General features: G+C 38.9%; 1 protein-coding gene across 1 annotated transcript; it reads left to right on the forward strand.

Annotated features, from left to right (window-relative positions):
* Positions 1-1,271: 1,271 nt before the first annotated feature.
* On the forward strand, positions 1,272-18,831 carry HAUS7 (HAUS augmin like complex subunit 7). The gene is made up of 10 exons (XM_026711592.2): positions 1,272-1,391; positions 4,436-4,551; positions 7,924-7,994; positions 11,566-11,627; positions 12,107-12,222; positions 12,852-13,010; positions 13,238-13,334; positions 14,565-14,792; positions 17,693-17,804; positions 18,598-18,831. The coding sequence occupies exons 1-10, from the start codon at positions 1,350-1,352 to the stop codon at positions 18,669-18,671; spliced, it is 1,077 nt and encodes a 358-aa protein (XP_026567377.1). The 5' UTR covers positions 1,272-1,349; the 3' UTR covers positions 18,672-18,831.
* Positions 18,832-19,694: the final 863 nt, after the last annotated feature.

Below are 19,694 nucleotides of genomic sequence, written 5' to 3' on the forward strand. Positions count from 1 at the left end.
TCTAAGTGCTACTTTTCATTTTTAGGACAAATTCTTACATCAACTTCCTGGTGAACTTAGTTGTTGCTGAATAAATGCCAAAGCCTGTTTAGGCTTTGCACACCACTACATTACTGCATCTTAAATCGCCATTTAGGAAAGATGTTGAAATTGGATATTATGCTGCAGCCGTGTGCTTGATACGCCCCCTGCTGGCCATTAATGAATTCTATTTCAAGTCAGCAACATTAGGCCTTCAAAAGGCAAATTTTATAATTAAACTACTGAATTTCAGGAAAACCTAATCTTTGTCTGTGAAGGTATGTAGAGCATGATACAGAAATCTGGATTTTTTTTCTGAGGTTGCATAATTACAATTTCAAGCAACATTAGCCAGCATGGTCCTGGTAAGGAATGATTAGTTGTAATTCAGTACAGCTAGTCCTTGACTTACAACAATTCACTTTGTGACCATTCAAAGTTACAGTGGCACTAAAAAAAGGTGACATGACCATTTTTCACATATATGACCAATGTAGCATCCCTGTGGTCACATGATTTTCATTCAGATGCTTGGCAACTGGTTCATATTTATGACGGTTGCAGCATCCCGGGCTCACATTTTCTTTTGAGATCTTCTAACAAGCAAAGTCAATGGGGAAACCAGATTCACTGTTACTAATTTATCAACTGTAGTGATTTGCTTAACAAATGTGGCAAGAAAAGTTGTAAAATGGGACACGCCTCACTTAACACATTTCTCACTTAGCAACAGAACTTTTGGGCTCAGTTGTGGTCGTTAAGTTGAGAACCATCTGTAATAGGGGAGGGAGAATTGTAATGGGTCTACTTCTGTTGTAGGTTTTAGTCCGTTCAGAATACACACAAATTGTGTGCTTATGAATCTAACTGAACCAATTGTTCACTGCTGTGTGTCCCATTTTCTGCACTCATGTTTTGTGTGCCACTATCACCCCGGAACTAGTTTCTCTTGCACGTCTGAATGCATTCTAACAGAAACTAGATTGGACAAAATTAGCCTGCAGTCAGGAAGGATTCAGCCTCACCTCCTAATACCTAGATCTGCTATCTCGCTCTTTTCCTATCCCTAGGAGCTTCCTACTCTTCTCCATAACCTAAGATTCCATAATCAAAACAAGAACCCCTCAACAAAAGGAGATACTTCCCTTCCAGCAGACCTCTGGACCTATTCTCATGCGCCTCCCCTTCAGGGGCGGGCGACATAAATGTATCGTTTTGCAATAGCGGCGAATATCTGTAATTCGGTCTTTCCTATCAGCTTCGAGGCTGCCAACTCGACCGACCAATAAGAGGGGAGTGTGGGCGGGGTCTAGTCCCCGCGCGGGAAGATGGCGGTCGGTGGCGTTATTGAGATCTATGGGCGGCTGAAGGTGGTTTGTTTTTTGGAGTTCGGAGGGGGTGGGCGAGAGCTAACAAGGAATTTGGAGAAGGGGGGAAGGGAGCGGGCGGGAAGGAATATTGCTCCGTGTCGTCTCGGTGGGGAGTAAGGGTAGCTGCTTTTGGAGATGGGTACCGGGCAGAGTCGCCATCTGTGCAGCGCGTAAAAATTATGATTATGTCGAGTTACAGGAAAAAGCAAAATGGTACAAATGCAATAAATGTATCTAGGACCTGCCTGCGCATTGGTGGTTTATATGGTGCAGCGACAGTGTCTTTTTGAATACCGGTCGTTTAGGCGCTAACAAGGAAGGCTGCTGTTTTCATGTTTAGATTTCAAGTTCGAACAAATAGGTGGACTAGACGAGTTTTCAAAATGCTCATTTAATGCTCCTTGGCTTTTTAAAGATCCTCTGGAAAATGTACGTCTCTAATTTGCTTCCTGAAGATTGCTTTAAAAGAAAGGTCAGATTTATTCACAAGTGTTTAAGGACCTCCAAGTTCGCAGGCAGTATACCACGAAATACTGCTTGTGTGGAGCAGTAGTAGGCGCCGTTATTTTCAGTTGTAGGCATCTTGATCATGAAAACCGGGTGTTAGTTTAGGTATCATTCTTTTCTGAGTTATACATTATTAATCCATGCTGGATAAAAGAGCTAATTTCTTTGCCTGAGATACTTATATTACCATCTTTGGTAAATTTATTCTGCAGTAGCTCTTACATTCCACTGAATGTGATGAGATTTGCTCCATAAAAACAGCCTGATCCTCTACATGTTTAGAAGTAAAATGTTGAGTCTTATTGTACATAGAATCCTAACAGGGTGTTTCTTCTGAATAAATATGCATAGAAAGCATTGTAGTTTGGCTGTGAAAACTCAGTGTGGCTGCTTATACTTGAAAAAAAAGAATAGATGTTGTATGGAGGGCATAATGACTTTTCCTAGAATTCTTGAACTTTTATTTAATATAGACTTTGTGCACTTCATTAACGTTTAAGATTTCTTTAGAAATTTCTTGAACTTTATATGCATTTGTAGTACCTTTCCAAATTCTTTGCATTCCCTATTATGAGGTTGTGCTTCAGAAAAAAATAGCTTGCTTCTCTGTATGCATCTGTAGAATACAACAAACTACTTCAATTCAGTATAAACAGAATAAAATAAGTTGACCTCACATTTCAGAACAGTATATATTTGTTTTCTCAGTTCTTGGACTACTAATATTGCTACCTTTACAGCCTGACTGTATGCGTTGAAAGATAGTGGTTGTAATACAAATTGAACCCTAGAGAGCAATTCCTCTGTCCTTTCAAAATACCGAGGAAGCAAAAATCTGTATGAGGTTAAAAAATCTGGAATACAGATGTGGGGTGAATGTAATATTGTACGAGTAAACTCATTCCAGAAAAAGTTAATGGCATTGGAGTAGTGCTGGCAGATTTTAGGCTGAATGATTTCCACATTTACCCATCATGAGTTAACATCAATAAATTTGATAGTGACATGGAAGATTCCAACTATACCATAGACTTTTTAAAAAAAGGAGAAACTGTATCAGGATCACCAAGCTCATAGGTTGGAAAGATTGAAGCCTTAAACCTCTCCTAGAAGCCACCTAGGTCTTCATACCTTGGCCCTGTCTTCTGTTCTTTATCACAGTAATTTGGTGGGTGTTGTTTCTGTAACATATCTTCTGTGAGTGCCCCACCTGCTGTCTTTCCCTTACATCAAGGGAGGTATGAAAGACATAGGACTCCTGTAGCCTTTACTCTTAAAAGTTTTTTTAAAAAATAAATTTTATAGTGCCACTTTCTGGTAGGATAGAGTGGAGGCCAAAAGCCCACCTTTTTCCACTCCTTCGGCAGATAGACTAATCTCCCTGGAGATAAATTTTTAAAGAGAAAAGGTATATAAAAATCATTTTTAAAATATACATTTAATAGTCACATGCCAAACCCTTCAATGGCTAAAAGTTACAATATAGTGCTATTTAAATCATGTCATAAAGGATTTTTCACAGTAAAATGTTAGATGATAAGGCTTTAGGCAGATCTCAAGATGCTGCTACTCTGATCCTTGTCTTACAAGCAAGTCTGCTAAGAAGAGGTTCCTAGTTGTTATAAATATTGACTAGAGAAAGTAACAGACAGAATATTATGCTTAAGTACATAAGTCAAAATAAAAATAAATCCTTTACAATCTTTCTAACTAAACATTTTAACCTACAGTATTTGGAGATGGGTACCGGGCAGAGTCGCCATCTGTACAGCGCGTAAAAATTATGATTATGTCGAGTTACACTAAAAAGCAAAATGGTACAAATGCAATAAATGTATCTAGGACCTGCCTGTGTATTGGTGGTTTATATGGCGCAGTGACAGTGTCTTTTTGAATACCGGTCGTTTAGGCGCTAACAAGGAAGGCTGCTGTTTTCATGTTTAGATTGAATTATTCATTTTATATGGCTATACATTCAACATGTGGCTCTGGGAAGTAAATTGAAAGTTTTAAACAATAAAAAACATGAACAATCAGATTTGCCTGTCAGTTTCCCTGAACTTCCCCTGCAGATCCCAGATCCCAGTTAGTTAATTCTGAAGCTGCTGAGGAGATGGAAAGAGCCCTGTCTCTCTTCTCAACCTTTGTTCCCAATGTTTGTTTTCATTAAAAAAAATTGTCTAGCAAAAAGAGAGGGATTTGGGGAGAGGGAATGACTGCCCTGCTGGCGTGATTAAAAGTCATGCCGCGGTCAACTTGAATCTTAATTGAAGCTGAGACATGGCAAACGGCCAGTGTATGCAGAATTGGAGGCTTGCCTATCCGTTTACTATTTATGTAAGCATTTAACATGATTCTGCATATTTTACATAGTAGAAAATGCAAAGAATTAATTTTCTTAAGATTGGTCTGTGGGAAAGGAGGGTGAGAAAACTAAGTATTTTTGATGGTTGGAGATCCTAGGAGAATTCAAGAAGTACAGAGGGAGGCATAGAATGAAACAAAATATTCCTGATTTTATTTTTCATTATCCTCAGGAACTGGGCTGCCCTGCACTAGAGGGGGTATACCTGTCAGATGCTGAAGACATACAGAAATTGCTATTCAGCCCTTCATCCCATCGCTTGGACATATTGGAATGGATCTGTGTCAGGTAATGGGTATTACAATTGGAGCCTTATTCCCTGATGTGATCATTCTACCTGTACTGTCAGAATGTCTTGTGCAGACTCAGTGAAATCTACAGATCTGACAGTATGAGCTGGGGTGGGGGTGGGGGTGTTGTTGATTTTTTCCCCTCCTTCGCAGAGAAAAATCTTTATAGCTGCCTTGTTTAATATCTCCACAAAACCCCTGTATAAGGTCACCCAGTTCAGAGTCCAGTATCATTAATATATAGACAATATTCAGCTGTATATACAATTGGACCCTAGGCCATCCAAGTGATGTTTTTAAGGTCCTGTCTCAGTATCTGTGCCTGTTCAGATCTGAATCATGAGGAACGGACTCCCGATTCAGGCTCAAGAATGGGTGGCTGTAATTGTGCAGGCTCCCTGGATTGAGATTTTTCATATGTGATCTATTGAATCTCAGACTTTTGGGTGGGGTATGTTGGTGTATTTTCTTTATAGAGAATGCTTCTCTTTTTTTTCCCTCTTCATTTTATTATTCCATGCTTTTAAAATATAATATGTCCAGAATCTGGGAGTTTGTCAGCCTCTAAATGCAAATACCGTAATACATTATTCCTTTTGGAGAAATATGGCTGTAGAATTGAGGAGGCATTGCGTCCAGGTCCATCTGTAGCCCCCTCTTTGCCATGCCTGTTTTAAGCTTTTCAAGTGCTAGGAGGTAAAGGAGAAAGTTTCTGATCGCCAATTTCTTTGCTGATAAAAAGAATTATCTCTGTAGTCTTGGGAGTAGGAGACTGAAAAATCTTGTGGCTCTTAGGATGCTCTGCTGGAGATCATAAGATTGGAATTTTAGGATTTTCTTTTCCTAGCAAGCAAGATTTATTTCTTATTAGTATGAAAAGAAACAGCTCTCATAACTACTACTTTCTTTGTGATTCTAAAATTTAGTTATATGACTTGACCTACTTTTAAGGGTGGTGTTAGTTTCAGTTCATCTGTGTGTCCCATTTCCACTTCTGATCAAATGACAGGTGTGCCCTTTGAAACTTACTTTCCTTTGATTATACATGTTAGCAAGGAAGTTAGTTAGGAAGTTGTAACAAGTGTGGAGATTAACTGTAGCATAAAATCACAAGTTGCAGAAAACAGTTTGCAAAAATTAAGAGTAGCTAATCAAAATTAATTTACAGTAATTTTCACTTCATTGAGTCCAGCTAGGTGACAGCATCTAGCTAACCCCGATTGACCTTGAAAAGCTATGTGGGTCAGATTTGATTGTTATTTGGATGGGAGATTAGAGTAAAAAATGGAAAACTTCTGGGAAGAAGGCAATGCCAACCATTTCCATAATATTGTCAAGAAACCTATACAGGCAGTCCACAGGTTATAACCATTTGTTCAGCAAGCTTTCAAAGTTATGATTGTGCTGAACAAATGGTCCTTATGATCGGTCCTTGGAGTTCCATTTGTCACAGTATGCCTATAGTCATGTAATCACAATCTGGGATCTTGGAATCCGACTCACGGTTCCAACATTGCACTAAGCTATGATCACGTTATCATGATTTCCTGCCGGCTTCTCACAAGCAGAATCAAAGGGGAGGGATCAGGAAGCTGGATAGCTGCTTAATAGAGTCGCTTCAAACCATAAGATTGATGGCAAATACATTTGATAATAAATTAATAATAGCAACCAGACCTGCTGGAATGGCTTTCGCTAAGTGATTTGGTCATGTGAAATTGTGCTTTACATTGTGCATTGTTTAGTGATGAAAATTCTGATCTGATTTGTCATCTTAACCTGAGAACTACTTACATATCAATGTCCATCAGTTGAGCCTGATTTGAACAAAATTTTAGCACTGCCATATTTGGACAGTGAGGTGCCAAAACCTGGCTTCCTAAACTGGCCAATGGGCTTGATAATCCCAGAAAGATAGGAACATTTTCCTCCAACCCACATGATGGAATTGGGAGTGGAAACCTACATAGTCCACGAGAAGACCATTTTTTACATAAGCAACCATGTTGGACTGGGCCCTTTGATTTAGAAACTGCTGACAAATATTAGTTTGCTCCTGTGTCCTAAACCCAGTATCACCCAATTTTTGTAAATGAAATAAAGAAGAACTAAAGTTTTTTACTTTGGTTACCTCTTAGCCCATTTATGTGTTTTGTTTTTTTAAATAGTTGGCATTTAAAATCTCTTTTAATAAAAATGACAGGAAGAAAATATGATAGAGAAGTTTAAATGGTACTGAAGTATTTAAATTATTAAAGAGGCAGGATAGTCTTTTTGCCTTGTCAAAATATATGGAATTAAGGCAGATTCTGCCTGTGTAAATTCTCCCTAGATTCTGTATGGGATTATAATAGTTTGATGGGATCCAAATGTAAAAAAGTGAATATTCAGAGTTTCGGTTGAAGGAGTGTTTATAACAAGAGTAATTGCCTGTGTCCCTTTATCCAGGCCAATCTCACAATCATGGTTGCTTCCCCTGATTATTCTCTTCATTCTATTTCATTCATTTTCCCCCTTGCTAGATTGAAAAACCATGAGTAGAATTAGATTTTACAGTAGCTTGTTTTAAAATAATTATAGGAAATAATCATAATCGCTATTCCAAAACAGATGTCTAAATGGTTTGGTATTGCTCTTTGGAAAGGAAAACATATTTTTTTATCCTTTCATCTTTTTTATCTCCGAATAATTTGAATTACTTGCATTTATGAAGGGGTGTGAATTATTTATAATATTCTGACAAGGCTCTGAAAGTTTTTTTCTTTTTTTTCCTATTAGTTTATCATAAAGGATACAAATATACAAAAGAAAATAGTGAGGAGGGAAGGGAAAAGTGTAGGGCAAAAGGAAAAAAGAAAGAAAAGGCATTGACTTCCAACTCCCTTTGATGCAGTAGAATAAAATAATACCGTAGCATCAAACCTCAACGTTTTATTTTTACATAGTAATGTAAGAGCCATTTCTATAACAACAAATCTACTAGGTAAAATCCAAAATCAACGTTTTTTTTCCACCTAAAGCACAAAGTCCAGAAGCAGTTTCCAAGTAGAAACTAAAGTAATTGTGTTTTTTTCTTTAATCAAAACAGTCAATTTGGCCACCTCTGCTAACTCCATCAGCTTTTCTAAGCATTCATTCATTGTGGGGATTAAAGCGTCCTTCCATTTTTGTGCATACAGTAATCTTGCTGCTGTCAACATATATTAACATCAAAGTTCCAATTTTTGTTTCCAAATCTTTATCCATTAAAGCCCAAAAGAAAAGTTTCTGGTTTTATCTTTATATTCACTTTGAAAATCTTCTGTATTAAGATGTGAATCATACTCCAATATTGCTTTGCTTTGAAAGTTTATTTTGCATTCCCTTGCAGTGTGTACCCACCTCTTCGAGAGCAGTTTTCATCTTTCAATAAGGAATCACAATCAGGCTTAAAGATAAAAGGTATACTGTATATCTAGTGGTCATATTAAGTGGATTAATAAATAATTGCTATCATTCTATCAGTTGGGAAAGTTGTTGATGTGTGTGTGTGTGTTCCTGGCTTGTGGGTAGAAAGGTGGGTAGAATAGGACTATATAGAGATTCAAATTCAAACTATGCAGGATCAAAGCCTTTTGTCAAAAAGACACTGTGACAATGCAGTTCCTTTTGTATTGCATACAGAGTCACAATGTGTATAGAAAAAGGAATGAAGCTAAATGGGAAATTACAAAGTAGGAGAATCCTTTGGGTTTAGTGAATAAAGCAGGAGGCTACAAACCAGGATTCTACGAGTTCTAGTTCCACCTCAGACCCGAAAACTGGTTGGGTGATCTTGGACTAGTTTGTCTCTCTCTCAGCTCAACCCACCATACAAGGTTGTTGTGGAGGAAATAAATAAAACGTCAATGGATATCCGCTCCCCCTGACATCTCTTGTATATTCTTGCCATATGCCTATAAACAGCCTGGACATTAAGTCTAATGTGCTGGGCAGAATAGAATACATGAGTAATTCTTGAAATTACATTTTATTGACAGGACAAAAATCTGACATTTATTCTATAAATGGCTGTCCAATGTCAGTTTTTTGTCCTGTCTTTAAACCATAATTTCAAGGACTGCTCATGTTACTTGTTTCTGTGGAAATAAATAGAGAAGCATTTCTCTTGTGGGAAGAATCTAAAGTTCCCTCTGAGCACAAATGGGGAAACTGTTAATTATATCCTAGACTGCATTCTGTTAGTTTATCCCATAAAATTCCATTAGAATAATTGAAAACCAAGCTCGCATTTGTTTTTTTAAAATCTTTCTCCATCTAACCATTTCCTGGTTTCTGTTTTAGTGTTACTATGATAGTATGATTGACTATGGAACTAGGCATATATATGTATAGTTAGATTCACATCTTCTAGTTAAACAGTCATATTTGGAGGCTTGATGAAAATGGAATAATGAGAATAGTGAGATCTTGAAGAGTAAATGTCTCCAAAAAAAAACCAAATTAAAAGATCTTAATTAATGCATTTGTTTATTTCATTTTGTTAACTTTGAGTTTTACTTTAACTTGTATATTTTAACTTTGTTCTTAATTTTGTTTTTAACTGTGCTTTTAGTCATATGTTTATATAGTTTTGTTACACTATTGTAAACTACCACTTAGGTGAGATGGTTGGAATAGAAATTTAATAAGTAAATAAATGCAGCAAGCCCTTATAAGTGATAATAAGTCATTGCTTGTAAATAAGTTATGGGGTTGTTCAAGGTAATGAAAAATAATGTTATTTAAGAAACATGTTAACAAAAAAAGAGATGCATATTAAGAACCAAAGAAGGCTGCTTTTTGCCCTTTAAAATCATCAAGTTAATTTATGGAGATACTGGCAACTTCACTGTGAAAAGAAAAAAGAAAAAACAACTTTTGTACTGCGAGTTAATATTTTTGGTGTTCTGTTGGCATAAAGATGCACAGCAAAGCAATTGCTCAGTTTCCAGGAAATGAGTCACATCTTAGTTGACATTCCATCAGTCCATGTTTCAGTCCATCAAGCTTCCAATATTCCAAGCAAAATCTGAACTTTTGGACCAGAATTTTGGACCAAATTCAGTGGGGTCAGAACTAAGCCAACGGACATAAACACTTCTATAGGAATTACTTTTTAAATATAAAGCTGTAGGGTTTTTGCCAAGGAACATGGTTTAGGTTTTCATTCTGTAGCATGTGACTTGGATTAATCCATAATCTTCATAATTTGAGAAGCTGCATAAAAGTAGATCAACACATAATTTATTATGTCGCCATATTTTCCTTTGTCTAATGCTTGCAAGCTAGAAATCATACTTTAATCCATGCCTGTCTTCGGCAATTGAAAACAGCCTTTTCTTTCCCCCAGCAGATGTTATGTGTAGAGATTGGTTGATGGATTGCTTTTATGTTTATGAAACACTTTTTTTTAAAAAAAGGCTTGCCTTTCCTGGTTCCTCAAAATTTTTCTATAATTGAACAAGTTGAGTTCAGTGTATCTTCACAAGACTCAATTACTAAAATGCCTCATTCTCTCCTGACCGTTTTTTTTTTCATCTGTACTGAGCAAGCTACCTAATGGAGCCATTCAAGAGGGATAATAAAGATGTGATCAAATACGGTGCAGTCTACAGTCGTGAGGGACACAAAGCTTGAAATCTGCATCGGAAACTTGTTTTCTGCATGACTCAAGAAAGGGACTTCTAGCTCACTACTCTTTAATATTATTGGCTCTCTTTTGGCCTATCAGATCATGCCCTTTTGAAACAGGGGAGCACATCCTGAGGGTCCACCTGGGCCCTGGAATTCTCAGAGAGCCTTTAAAACTTTGTGACCAAATTGTAATATTTCATATGTTTAATATGAAAGAAAAGGGAAGTGAAGAGAGCTGCCTTATTAATAGCCCAATGCAATACTAAGTGTTTTTTGCTCTGGGGCCATCGACTTTTGTGTCTGTGCATATAATTCCTGGCCCAAAACTGGTAACATGCGTTTAGTCTAAAACATAATCGTCTTTTTTCCAGTGGGCCCCAACACACAGGCAGTGCTTTTGTTCACAGTCATTTGTTGCTGTCTTGTCTCTTGAACAGGAGACACTGGAAAATGAACTGAGACTCTTGGTGGGCAAAACAAATGCCCTGTCACTGAATCAAGCCCCTCTTCAATACCTGGCTATGAGTTTTAGCGTACAAAGAATTGTACAAGGAGTATCAGATGGGGATTTTTTTTGGTAGAATCACCTCTGAGTGGGCACTGAAAGAATCAGGCATCTTGTTCTGGTGTCCAACTTCTCTGTGTCTTTGTAAAAAAATGGATACCTAGATCAAAGACAAAATTACTTGTGGAAGCCAAGTCTTGCCCTAATCTGCTGTAAAAAAAAAACGTTGCTTTCCAGGAATAGTTTCCCTCCACTCTGGGCCAACATTTCATTTTTGGCTATGCAGTGGTCGTTAGGAATTAGGGGAAAGTAAACAAAATAGAATACAGTACCTTTGTTTTTTGTAGGTTTGGTTCAGCTTCCATAGCCTTCCTCAGCCCTGGCCTCCTGCCTGACTTCTGCCATCTCCTGGCATCTAATGGAGCCAGCCACGCCAATGTCATTCTACAGATGTAGATGTGTAAAAACACTATCAAAGTACTGGGGTTGGGGTTTTTTTGGAAGCTTTCTTAAGACCTGAAACCTTGGAATGTATAAGTGTATGTTGTATAAAAATCTCAAGCTCTTCCCCTTTACTCTTTTTGTTGCCAAAGCAGAATGGGTAAATCTGGGCTGGAAAGTTGTCAAATACATGGGAAATTAAAAATAAAAAACACCCAAAGCAGAGCCGTAGAAAGTTGAAATGCCAAATGTTTCGTAGGTATCCCTTTGGACATCTTCCATTGGCAAGCAGGGAAAACCAGGAACAATTACTGCATTGTTCATGAGAACTGGAAACTTGTTCCAGAGCAAATAATAACTCTGTGGGAAACCCTGGCACCTCTGTGGTTAAACCTCCTCCTATCCTGACAGGAATGGCGAAGCTGGGGTCTGAGCTGATGCTTTGTCAAGCTGATGATTTGGATCTCATCAAGGTAAGCACCAGGAAAACATCTGCAAAAGCAGCCTGCTGTCTCTTCCGTGCCTGTTTTATGCCATTTCCTTGCCCTTCATCATTCAACGAAGATGTCGGCTCCTTGTTGCCTGCTGTGACTGGATATTCTTCTACTCTTCTCTTTCCTGCAGCTTGACTGACTTGCAATAGATATGACAAGCTGTTTCCTCTCTCTCTCTCCCCTCCCCCCACCCCCAGTAACATTTTAACTAATTAAAAGTCTAGGTTATGTAATGCGAAAAGGAATGAAATGAAGCATATGTCATTTCTCTTTGTGGAATTTCCTTTCTAGGCCTTGGATATTTTTCTTCTATTCCCTTTTAACATGGGGCCTGCTCAGACACTGTATCCTGAATATCGACAGCTGAGCATATCCGAGAGAGAGGCCTGTTTACATCATCAGACTGGAAGGGAAGATGCTAAGAGTTTGTATGCTTTTTTGTGTTTGTGTCCCCACAGGGAAAGGCCTCTGTTAAGAAGCAGCTCCACTTCCTGCAACAGCTGGTGGCTGTCATTCCAGCTCAAACTAACTTTATGCTATTAGACTCTATATCGGACTCCGGTAGTTATTCCAGGTGAGAGGGAGGGAGAGGTATCCTTCCCCACAATTATCATTCCCTAAGTTTTGCAGCTGTTGTGTGCTTAAATAGATAGATTTAGTTAATGTGGTGTTGAATATAGTTGCTGTTGCTGAGTAGGGCTGAATTGTTACTGTTGGCAGAAGGTGTGGAATTCTGCCATTACAATGGCATGCTGATTCAGATTTTGGGATGAAATCGGCATGCCATCCTAGATAATTTGGCCTGGAAAATGTCCAAAATCGGTGCATTCTTTTTTTAGTGTGGATTTTGGAGTAAATATTTGGGATGGATTGCAAAGGGGGAAGTACACAGGAATTAGACAATAATGATGGAATCTTAAAACACATCATTTTATATTGCTGCCATCCAGCCACAGCTAAAATATATGAAACTGTGTGCCCCTTTTTCTGCAATCAGAGCAGTAGTTCAGATGGCTGATCTTAAACCAGTGCTCTGGGGCCATGGTTTATTACCGTCAAACTTACTTGTCTTTTAATGGGAACAGATCATGTCCTCTTTGATTTTTAGACCCCTTCTTCTCCTCGTACCAATCCCAATTTTACTCCCTAGGTTAAGACTGCCCTGCGGCCTACATTTTATAATTCCCCGGGCTTCTCTTGCAGCACAGAGGAATCTTTCCAAGAAATAGCTAGGAAGAATGAAGAATTCATAAAGCAGGTTTTCTCTAGCCCTGACCTGCAGGCAGTGCTGAATCCAGAGTGTCATCCCTGGAACTCGGATATAAAGGCCCTCCTTTTGGGTGAAGAAGGACAACAGAAAAGGTAAGGTTCCTGTGCCTGCTGTTAAGTTATGGAGAGAGTCAAGAAGTCCCTCACCTCAGCTTATTGTAGAATCATGGGGAGGCTAGAGATGTCAAATAGAGGAAAGGATTCGTGTAAAAATGAGATCCAGTTTCCATTGATGTGCCGTGTCCCCTTGTTTTCCCCACGTCTGTCGTGATGAAACCATGAACTCCTGCTACCCACTTCCTTGTCTATGTATATAAAAGGGCCCTGCGGTCAATGACTTCTCATGAGCAAACTCTCTTGGAGGCATCAGAGGAGCTGGAGAAGACAGCAGCAGCCTTGGAAAATCTAAGAGCCCAGGTAAGCAAGTGACAGACCTGCTATATCAAACAGGTGGCATGTGTTTTGCATGGGGGAAAGGGTGGCTTTCTGCATCACCTCCAGTTCATTTGCCCCATTGCTTGCAGTTACAAGCAGTCTGTGATGTTTCATTTTAAAAAATTGCATAGGCTCATCGTGGAATATTTACAGAAAGGAATATCTGATTTTATGAGACTGGTGATCTGTGTCAGTTCTATAATACAGTAATTATTTTAATTGTGTTAGGTAAATGTCTATTAGTAAGTTTTCATATCAAAAGAACTCAAGAAAATAATGTTGAAGAGTTGCTAACCCTAAGTAGCCTTTTCCACGGAAGTGCTAGGGCATTGCCCTTAATTCTTCTGCCTTGCCTTCCACCTTTATTGACCTTCTCTGGTCCTATTATTAAAAACAATACCGCTACTTCTCTCTCTCTCTTTTTTTTTTTTTGCTATACAGCTATTGTATCCATTTGCATATAGTTGCTGTAATGGGTACCGCATGTCTGTATTGCAACAGAGGTATCCTGGCTAGATTGCAGTTAAGAGCTATTTCATTCAATTTCTCATAGGGAGTCAGGGAGGTGATGCTTGAAATTTCAAGGCAAAAAGAACAGGAAGCCAGAAAAATTCTGTAGTTTGGTATAGCAACAACAGTCACATTTACTGTATATTACAGTGCTTTATAGCCCTCTCTAAGCAGTTTACAGAGTCAGCCTATTTCCCACAACAATCTAGGTCCTCATTTTACCGACCTCGGAAGGATGGAAGGCTGAGTCAATCTTGAGCCTGGTGAGATTTGAACTGCCAGATTGCATTCAGCAGAAGTAGCCTGCCGTACCTCATTCTAACCACTGTTGCTCTATAGTTTAGTGTGGTGAAGGTGATGATCTCGAAATCAGTTCTAGTCACATTTTAGGCCTAAAAGCCAACTGGGTGACTTTGGCCAGTCACTTTCTTCTCAGCTCATCCAACTTCATAGGGTTGTTGTTGTGAGGGAAATAGGGAGTATTAGGTATGCTTGCCATCATCAGTTATTTATAAAAATAATAAAGGTAGGAAATAAATAAAACAAAATAGAAATGATCCTTGGCATTAATTACCTGTTCATTACCACTGCTGCATGAATGGTTGGCTTTTAAGGGATCTATCCTACCCTCAAACAGCTGATTCCCTGTTTTCTTCAATTCAGGTGTTTTCACTATATTTTGGTGGGGTGGGGGGGAAATAGTGTTCCTTCCTCCAGGGGAATCCCGCTGGTGCCGATCCATCCAACAACACTGCCACGGCTCTTCAGTCCCTCAAGCTGATAGTTTCTGACTACAGCCAGCTGCTCACAGCCTTTGAACAAGTATATGAGAATGAGCTGCAGAAGCATTGTGAACGTCCTGCTCCAAAACTGAGTCCTTGTGACCTCCTCTTCCAAGCTGTGCACCACAGTCTGCTGCTGTGTATGCAGGTGAGCTTGGGGCATGTGAATGGACAGACAGAGAATTTGGGAGCCTATACCCATGATGGCGAACCTATGGCACGCATGCCAGAAGTGGCACACAGAGCCCTCCCTCTGGGCACGCAAGCCGTTGCCCCAGCACAGCTTGCTGCGCATGCGTGAGCATGCCTCCTGCCAGCCAGCTGGTCTTCGGGTCGCTGCCGTGCCTGCGTGGGGGGGTCTGCACACACAGGAGTTGCAGGGGTGGGGCGCATGTGCTGGAGTCACACCCAGGTGTGCGCACCTGTGGGGGGGATGCAAGCGCAGGAATCGCACATGCATGAATGGGGGCAGGTGTGTGAGTCACACATGCATGGAGCAGGGCACTCACGGGTTGCATGCATAGGGCAGGCACATTCGCAGGGGTCACGCATGCAAGGGCGGGGAGGTGTGCCGCCGCCCTGACAATGTGAGTTTGACACCCCTGCTTTACATGAACCTTCAGAAGAAGATACATTATGGAAAGGCAAGCATATTGTTTTCATCCTTCCTGATGTTAGGTAAACGCACCTGCCTTTTAAGTTTAATATGTTTAAATGCACAAATGACTACCTTTCTCTTAGTTTTATCCACCTAGCCATTTGCATGGAGTAGTTCCCTTTCCTAAATCTTCCTATCAGCCCTACTCATAGTTTTTTGTTGAAGTGTTAAAACCACAATAATTTCAAAATTTGTTTTTAAGATTGTATTTCATACAAAACTAGGTTGTGATTAATGCCAAGTTCAGGATAATATAATATTCAATTTAGAGCAAATTGTAAATTGATACCAGGTTGCATGTAATCTGACTAAAAATACAGCTATTGCACACAGTTGCAGTTGGGGCTATAGATATACTGGTAGTTAAAATACATATATGTACAAAATGGAGAAAGAGAAGATTCCATCAGAGGAAAACAATACAAGCTCAAAAAGAAGAGGCTTAGTTATTACATTAGAGTAAATTTGATATAATTGAACCATGTGAAACTAGTCATAGCAATACTGAAATAAAATGAGATGTTGGAATGCCTGAATCTGTATTATACAGTATTATAAAGTATACATTAAAAAATAAAGTTGCATCCGCTGTTTGTGATTTGCAAATATCAAAAAGGAATAGAAGTACTGCAATGATAGAAACAGCATCTTTTAACTGTATAGATTGACAATTGCAGTCAGTATGAATATTTCACTGATAATGCACTAACATGTAATTTTTAAGTTCAAACTTTTTCATTGCCTATTTTGGCTGTGATGGAACTAATTATCATACTTCCCATAGAAATATCACTTTGAACATTGGTAATTGAAATAATGTGTCCATTACTCATTATAATTCATTATCCACACTAATCAAGACCTAATTGTATCCATAGCTCTAGTTTCAAGTCTATTAGAAAATAATTGCGTATTGACTTTGTGCTTGAGGTGGAACAAAAATGAACCCTTGATTTTGGGTTTTACCAATTAGATTTGTTATTATAGAAATGGCTAATTTATACTATTATGTAAATGTAAAAAAGTTGAGTTTTGATCCTATTATTTATTCTACTGCATCAAAAGGAGTCAGAAGTAAATGCCTTTTCTTTCTTTTGCCCCCTTTTCCCTTCTCTATTTTCCCTAATATTTTCTTTTGTATTTTTGTATTTTATATTATAAAGGAAATCAATTGCTTATTCTCTGAGCATATTTCACAAGGACAGGGCAATTCATCAATCTTCCTTTAGTCTGGATCACTGGTGTCAAACTCGATCATGTCATGTGATGTATTGTGACATATCATGACGTTTTTTGCCTTTGCGGAGCCGGTCGGGCTTGGCCTGCACGTCATGCATCTGACCCACGAGCCGCCAGTTTGACAGGCAGGGTCTAGATATAGGTTCCTTGTGTTCACTGATCAAAGAAATTTATCTTGCTAGTTTCAGTACCGATCCTTGGTGTAGCTGCCATTATTAGAGATATCAAACTGGTCAATTTAGTTCGGTTTTTAAATTCTGTCATCTCCCTTTTCCTCAAAGATGATACGACAATAAGGATATTATAATTTCTGGAAGGGCTGAAATGGGTACCAGACAATTCGTGGTTCCCTACTTTATGAACAGCATTCCGTGAGTCTCTGTGTATAGTCATGCTGGCCACATGACCCCAGGGGCGTCTTTGGCTTCCTCGGCTAAGAAACAGAGAGTAGTATTGCCCTCTGGAGTCGGACACAACTTGGCAGAGGAAACCTTTCCCTTTACCTTATGAACAAGTAGGGGCTCGGTTTCATGTGAAGTAGCAGTGTTCATATTTCTAAATGTTCACGTTCAGATGGAATTGTAATAATGGTAGCTGGCTGTGCCTGCGTGTTTCACCATCTAGAGTAGCTTTCTTTAAACATGGCATTTATAATATATTTGACTTTTGTGACAAAAGTGCTTGAGACTTAGAGTCCATCTTTAATTAAAGAAAGAGGGCAAGTGTGTCTTCACACAAAGGTGAAATGATGTGTGCAGTGAACCAAAAAGTCTGCAGAATACAAGAGGCAGCAGTCAGGTTGCTAAACTCGGGAATTTATTTCTTCCTATGTAAACCTGCCTTTTGTACATAATGGCATACTGGGGGGCCATCAAATAGAAATGTCTTCTAACCCGTGAAGCCTGTGCTACAATATATTTGTTAGTTTTCTGGTGCTTCATGGTTTTGTTTTTATTACACAATTCCCTCCCATTTTTTTTATTTTTATTTTTTAAAAATATCCTCCAGAATAGGCTTTTCACTTCCCTCTTTCCTGTCCCACCTCTTTACAACTATTAAAATCTGGAGTACAAAATATTGAACAGTTGGAGATGATAAGATGCCACTAAAGGAGCTTCCTGCTTTTGTTTTATCAACATTCTCATTTGCAGGAGTTGCAAGGCCTGGCCCAGGTTACAGAAACCTCAGAACGCATTGTGGCGACGGTGCGACGGCGGCATGAAGAGAAAGTGTTCTGGAATGGAAGCACTATAGCCACATTACGTAAGTCTTGTGGCCTTTCCTATAAATGTCAGTTCCTCTTCCTACACTGCTCTTTGTGAAACTCCCTTTCTGAAGTTTTATGGCAACTGGACCAAACTTCATTAATCTGAGGCGTTTCGTTGCTCATCCAAGCAACTTCATCGATCAGCAAAATTAGTCAGAGAATCATTGGAATGTACCAACTCTTGCCACACCACCTTCGGGGGTTTCTCCCCAAAACGTCTTGCAATATGTCACATCATCCAGGCCAAAGGTATCTGAAGGTTGAATCATGGCAATTGGACCAAACTTTGTTAATCTCAGACGTCTCGTTACTCATCCAAGCAACTTTATCAGTCAGAGAACAAATAGTGAGGCAGACATTCAGAGAACATCTGGTTTTTCATTCCTTCCTGGTGGCTTTTAGTGTGTGGGGAGGTGTGAATTATGAGTTGGGTGCTTTCTTAACTGAACTATTTAATCCTGGGGATGGGGGAAGTCTTTTCTTCAGGGAGTGAAATTTAAGGAAGGTATGATGGGCATCTAGGAGAGAAGAACATGTAATGTGTAGAGAGAATTTGATTTAGCCTGAGCATGTTGAAGAAGAGATAGAGCAGGAGTCCCCAAACTTGGCAACTTTAAGACTTGTAGACTTCAACTCCCAGAATTCTGGGAGTTGAAGTCTACAAGTCTTAAAGTTGCCAAGTTTGGAGACCTCTGAGATAGAGCCATCACTTCCAAAGCCTGAAAGGCTCTCAAGCCTCCCAGGCCCCTTCACCTTTCACTCTATCAAGCTGATCTTTTACTTTTTCAGCCTCAAAGCTTGAAGAACTGCAGCAGAAATACAAAACCATCCATGCCACCCTCAAAGATTCTCAGAGTTCCTAAAAATGAAAGGACTGCAAATTGTAGGTTATTTTTGGATGAAAGGAAAATGTGTCTTCCTGGGATGTAAATGAGAACCTGGTATTTTTTTCCTTTCAAATGTTAATATATTTTCTAAAGTCTTCTTTGAACATTTTAAAAAAATAAAGCCTGTCTCCTTTAAGATGAATATTCTCACATTTCTTGGTTGTTGTGGTTTTCTCTTAAACTCTGCTTTAATTCCCAGTTACCAAATAGCACTAGTTAGATCAGAAAGACTGTTCTCCCTTTTTTGTACATTTGCATCCCTATATCTAGCATCTTGTGGAATTAGCTTCTACCTCTCTCCCTTTAAAACTACACGCCAGGTATTTCTGTTTGGCTGAAGACCCTTTTTTTTGCCAAATCCCTTGAAGGACAATTTTTAGAATTCCCAATCTGCTCTAAAGAGATCATTACCTCCTAATGTTTTGATTTGTTGAGAACTTTGCAGGATTAAAAGGGTGCAGTTAATGGATTGAAAAGCATTTCAAATGCTCTGGAGAATTTTCCTGCTTCTGAAATATAATTCTGTTGAAACTCCAACTGAACTGTAGAATAGTGAGATTACTTGGACAATTGACATAATTGCTCCTAATTGCCTTCTCTTGGATGGATAAGAGTTCCCTTGGTTTTCTGTGATCTTAGAGCAATGAAGCATTTGGGTAAATGACTTGAAGGATGCAGAATATCATGGGGCCAATGTGATCAAAGAGCTGATTTGAGTGTGAGAAGACAATAAACTGTTTGCTCTATTGTTTTTCCTTCCTTTCAGGCTAGTCACATTGCTCTAGGTGATTAAAAGGCTATAGTTAACTGCAGAAAGCCTCTGAAATTCTGATTAATTTGCCATACTGTATGTTCATAAAGTTGCTTATATTTTCACCAGTTTGGACTCCATGTTGAACCTGAATTCTAATGAAGCAGTGATCCAGTCCCTCTATTTCTAATAAATCTTTTAGCTTGCTCAGCCAAAGAATACAGCATGTTTGGAGTTAATTTTTCTAA

This window comes from Pseudonaja textilis, chromosome 2, assembly GCF_049901715.1.
Source record: "Pseudonaja textilis isolate UNSWEBS1 chromosome 2, rPseTex1.2, whole genome shotgun sequence".
In the NCBI taxonomy this organism is placed as follows: Eukaryota; Metazoa; Chordata; class Lepidosauria; order Squamata; family Elapidae; genus Pseudonaja; species Pseudonaja textilis.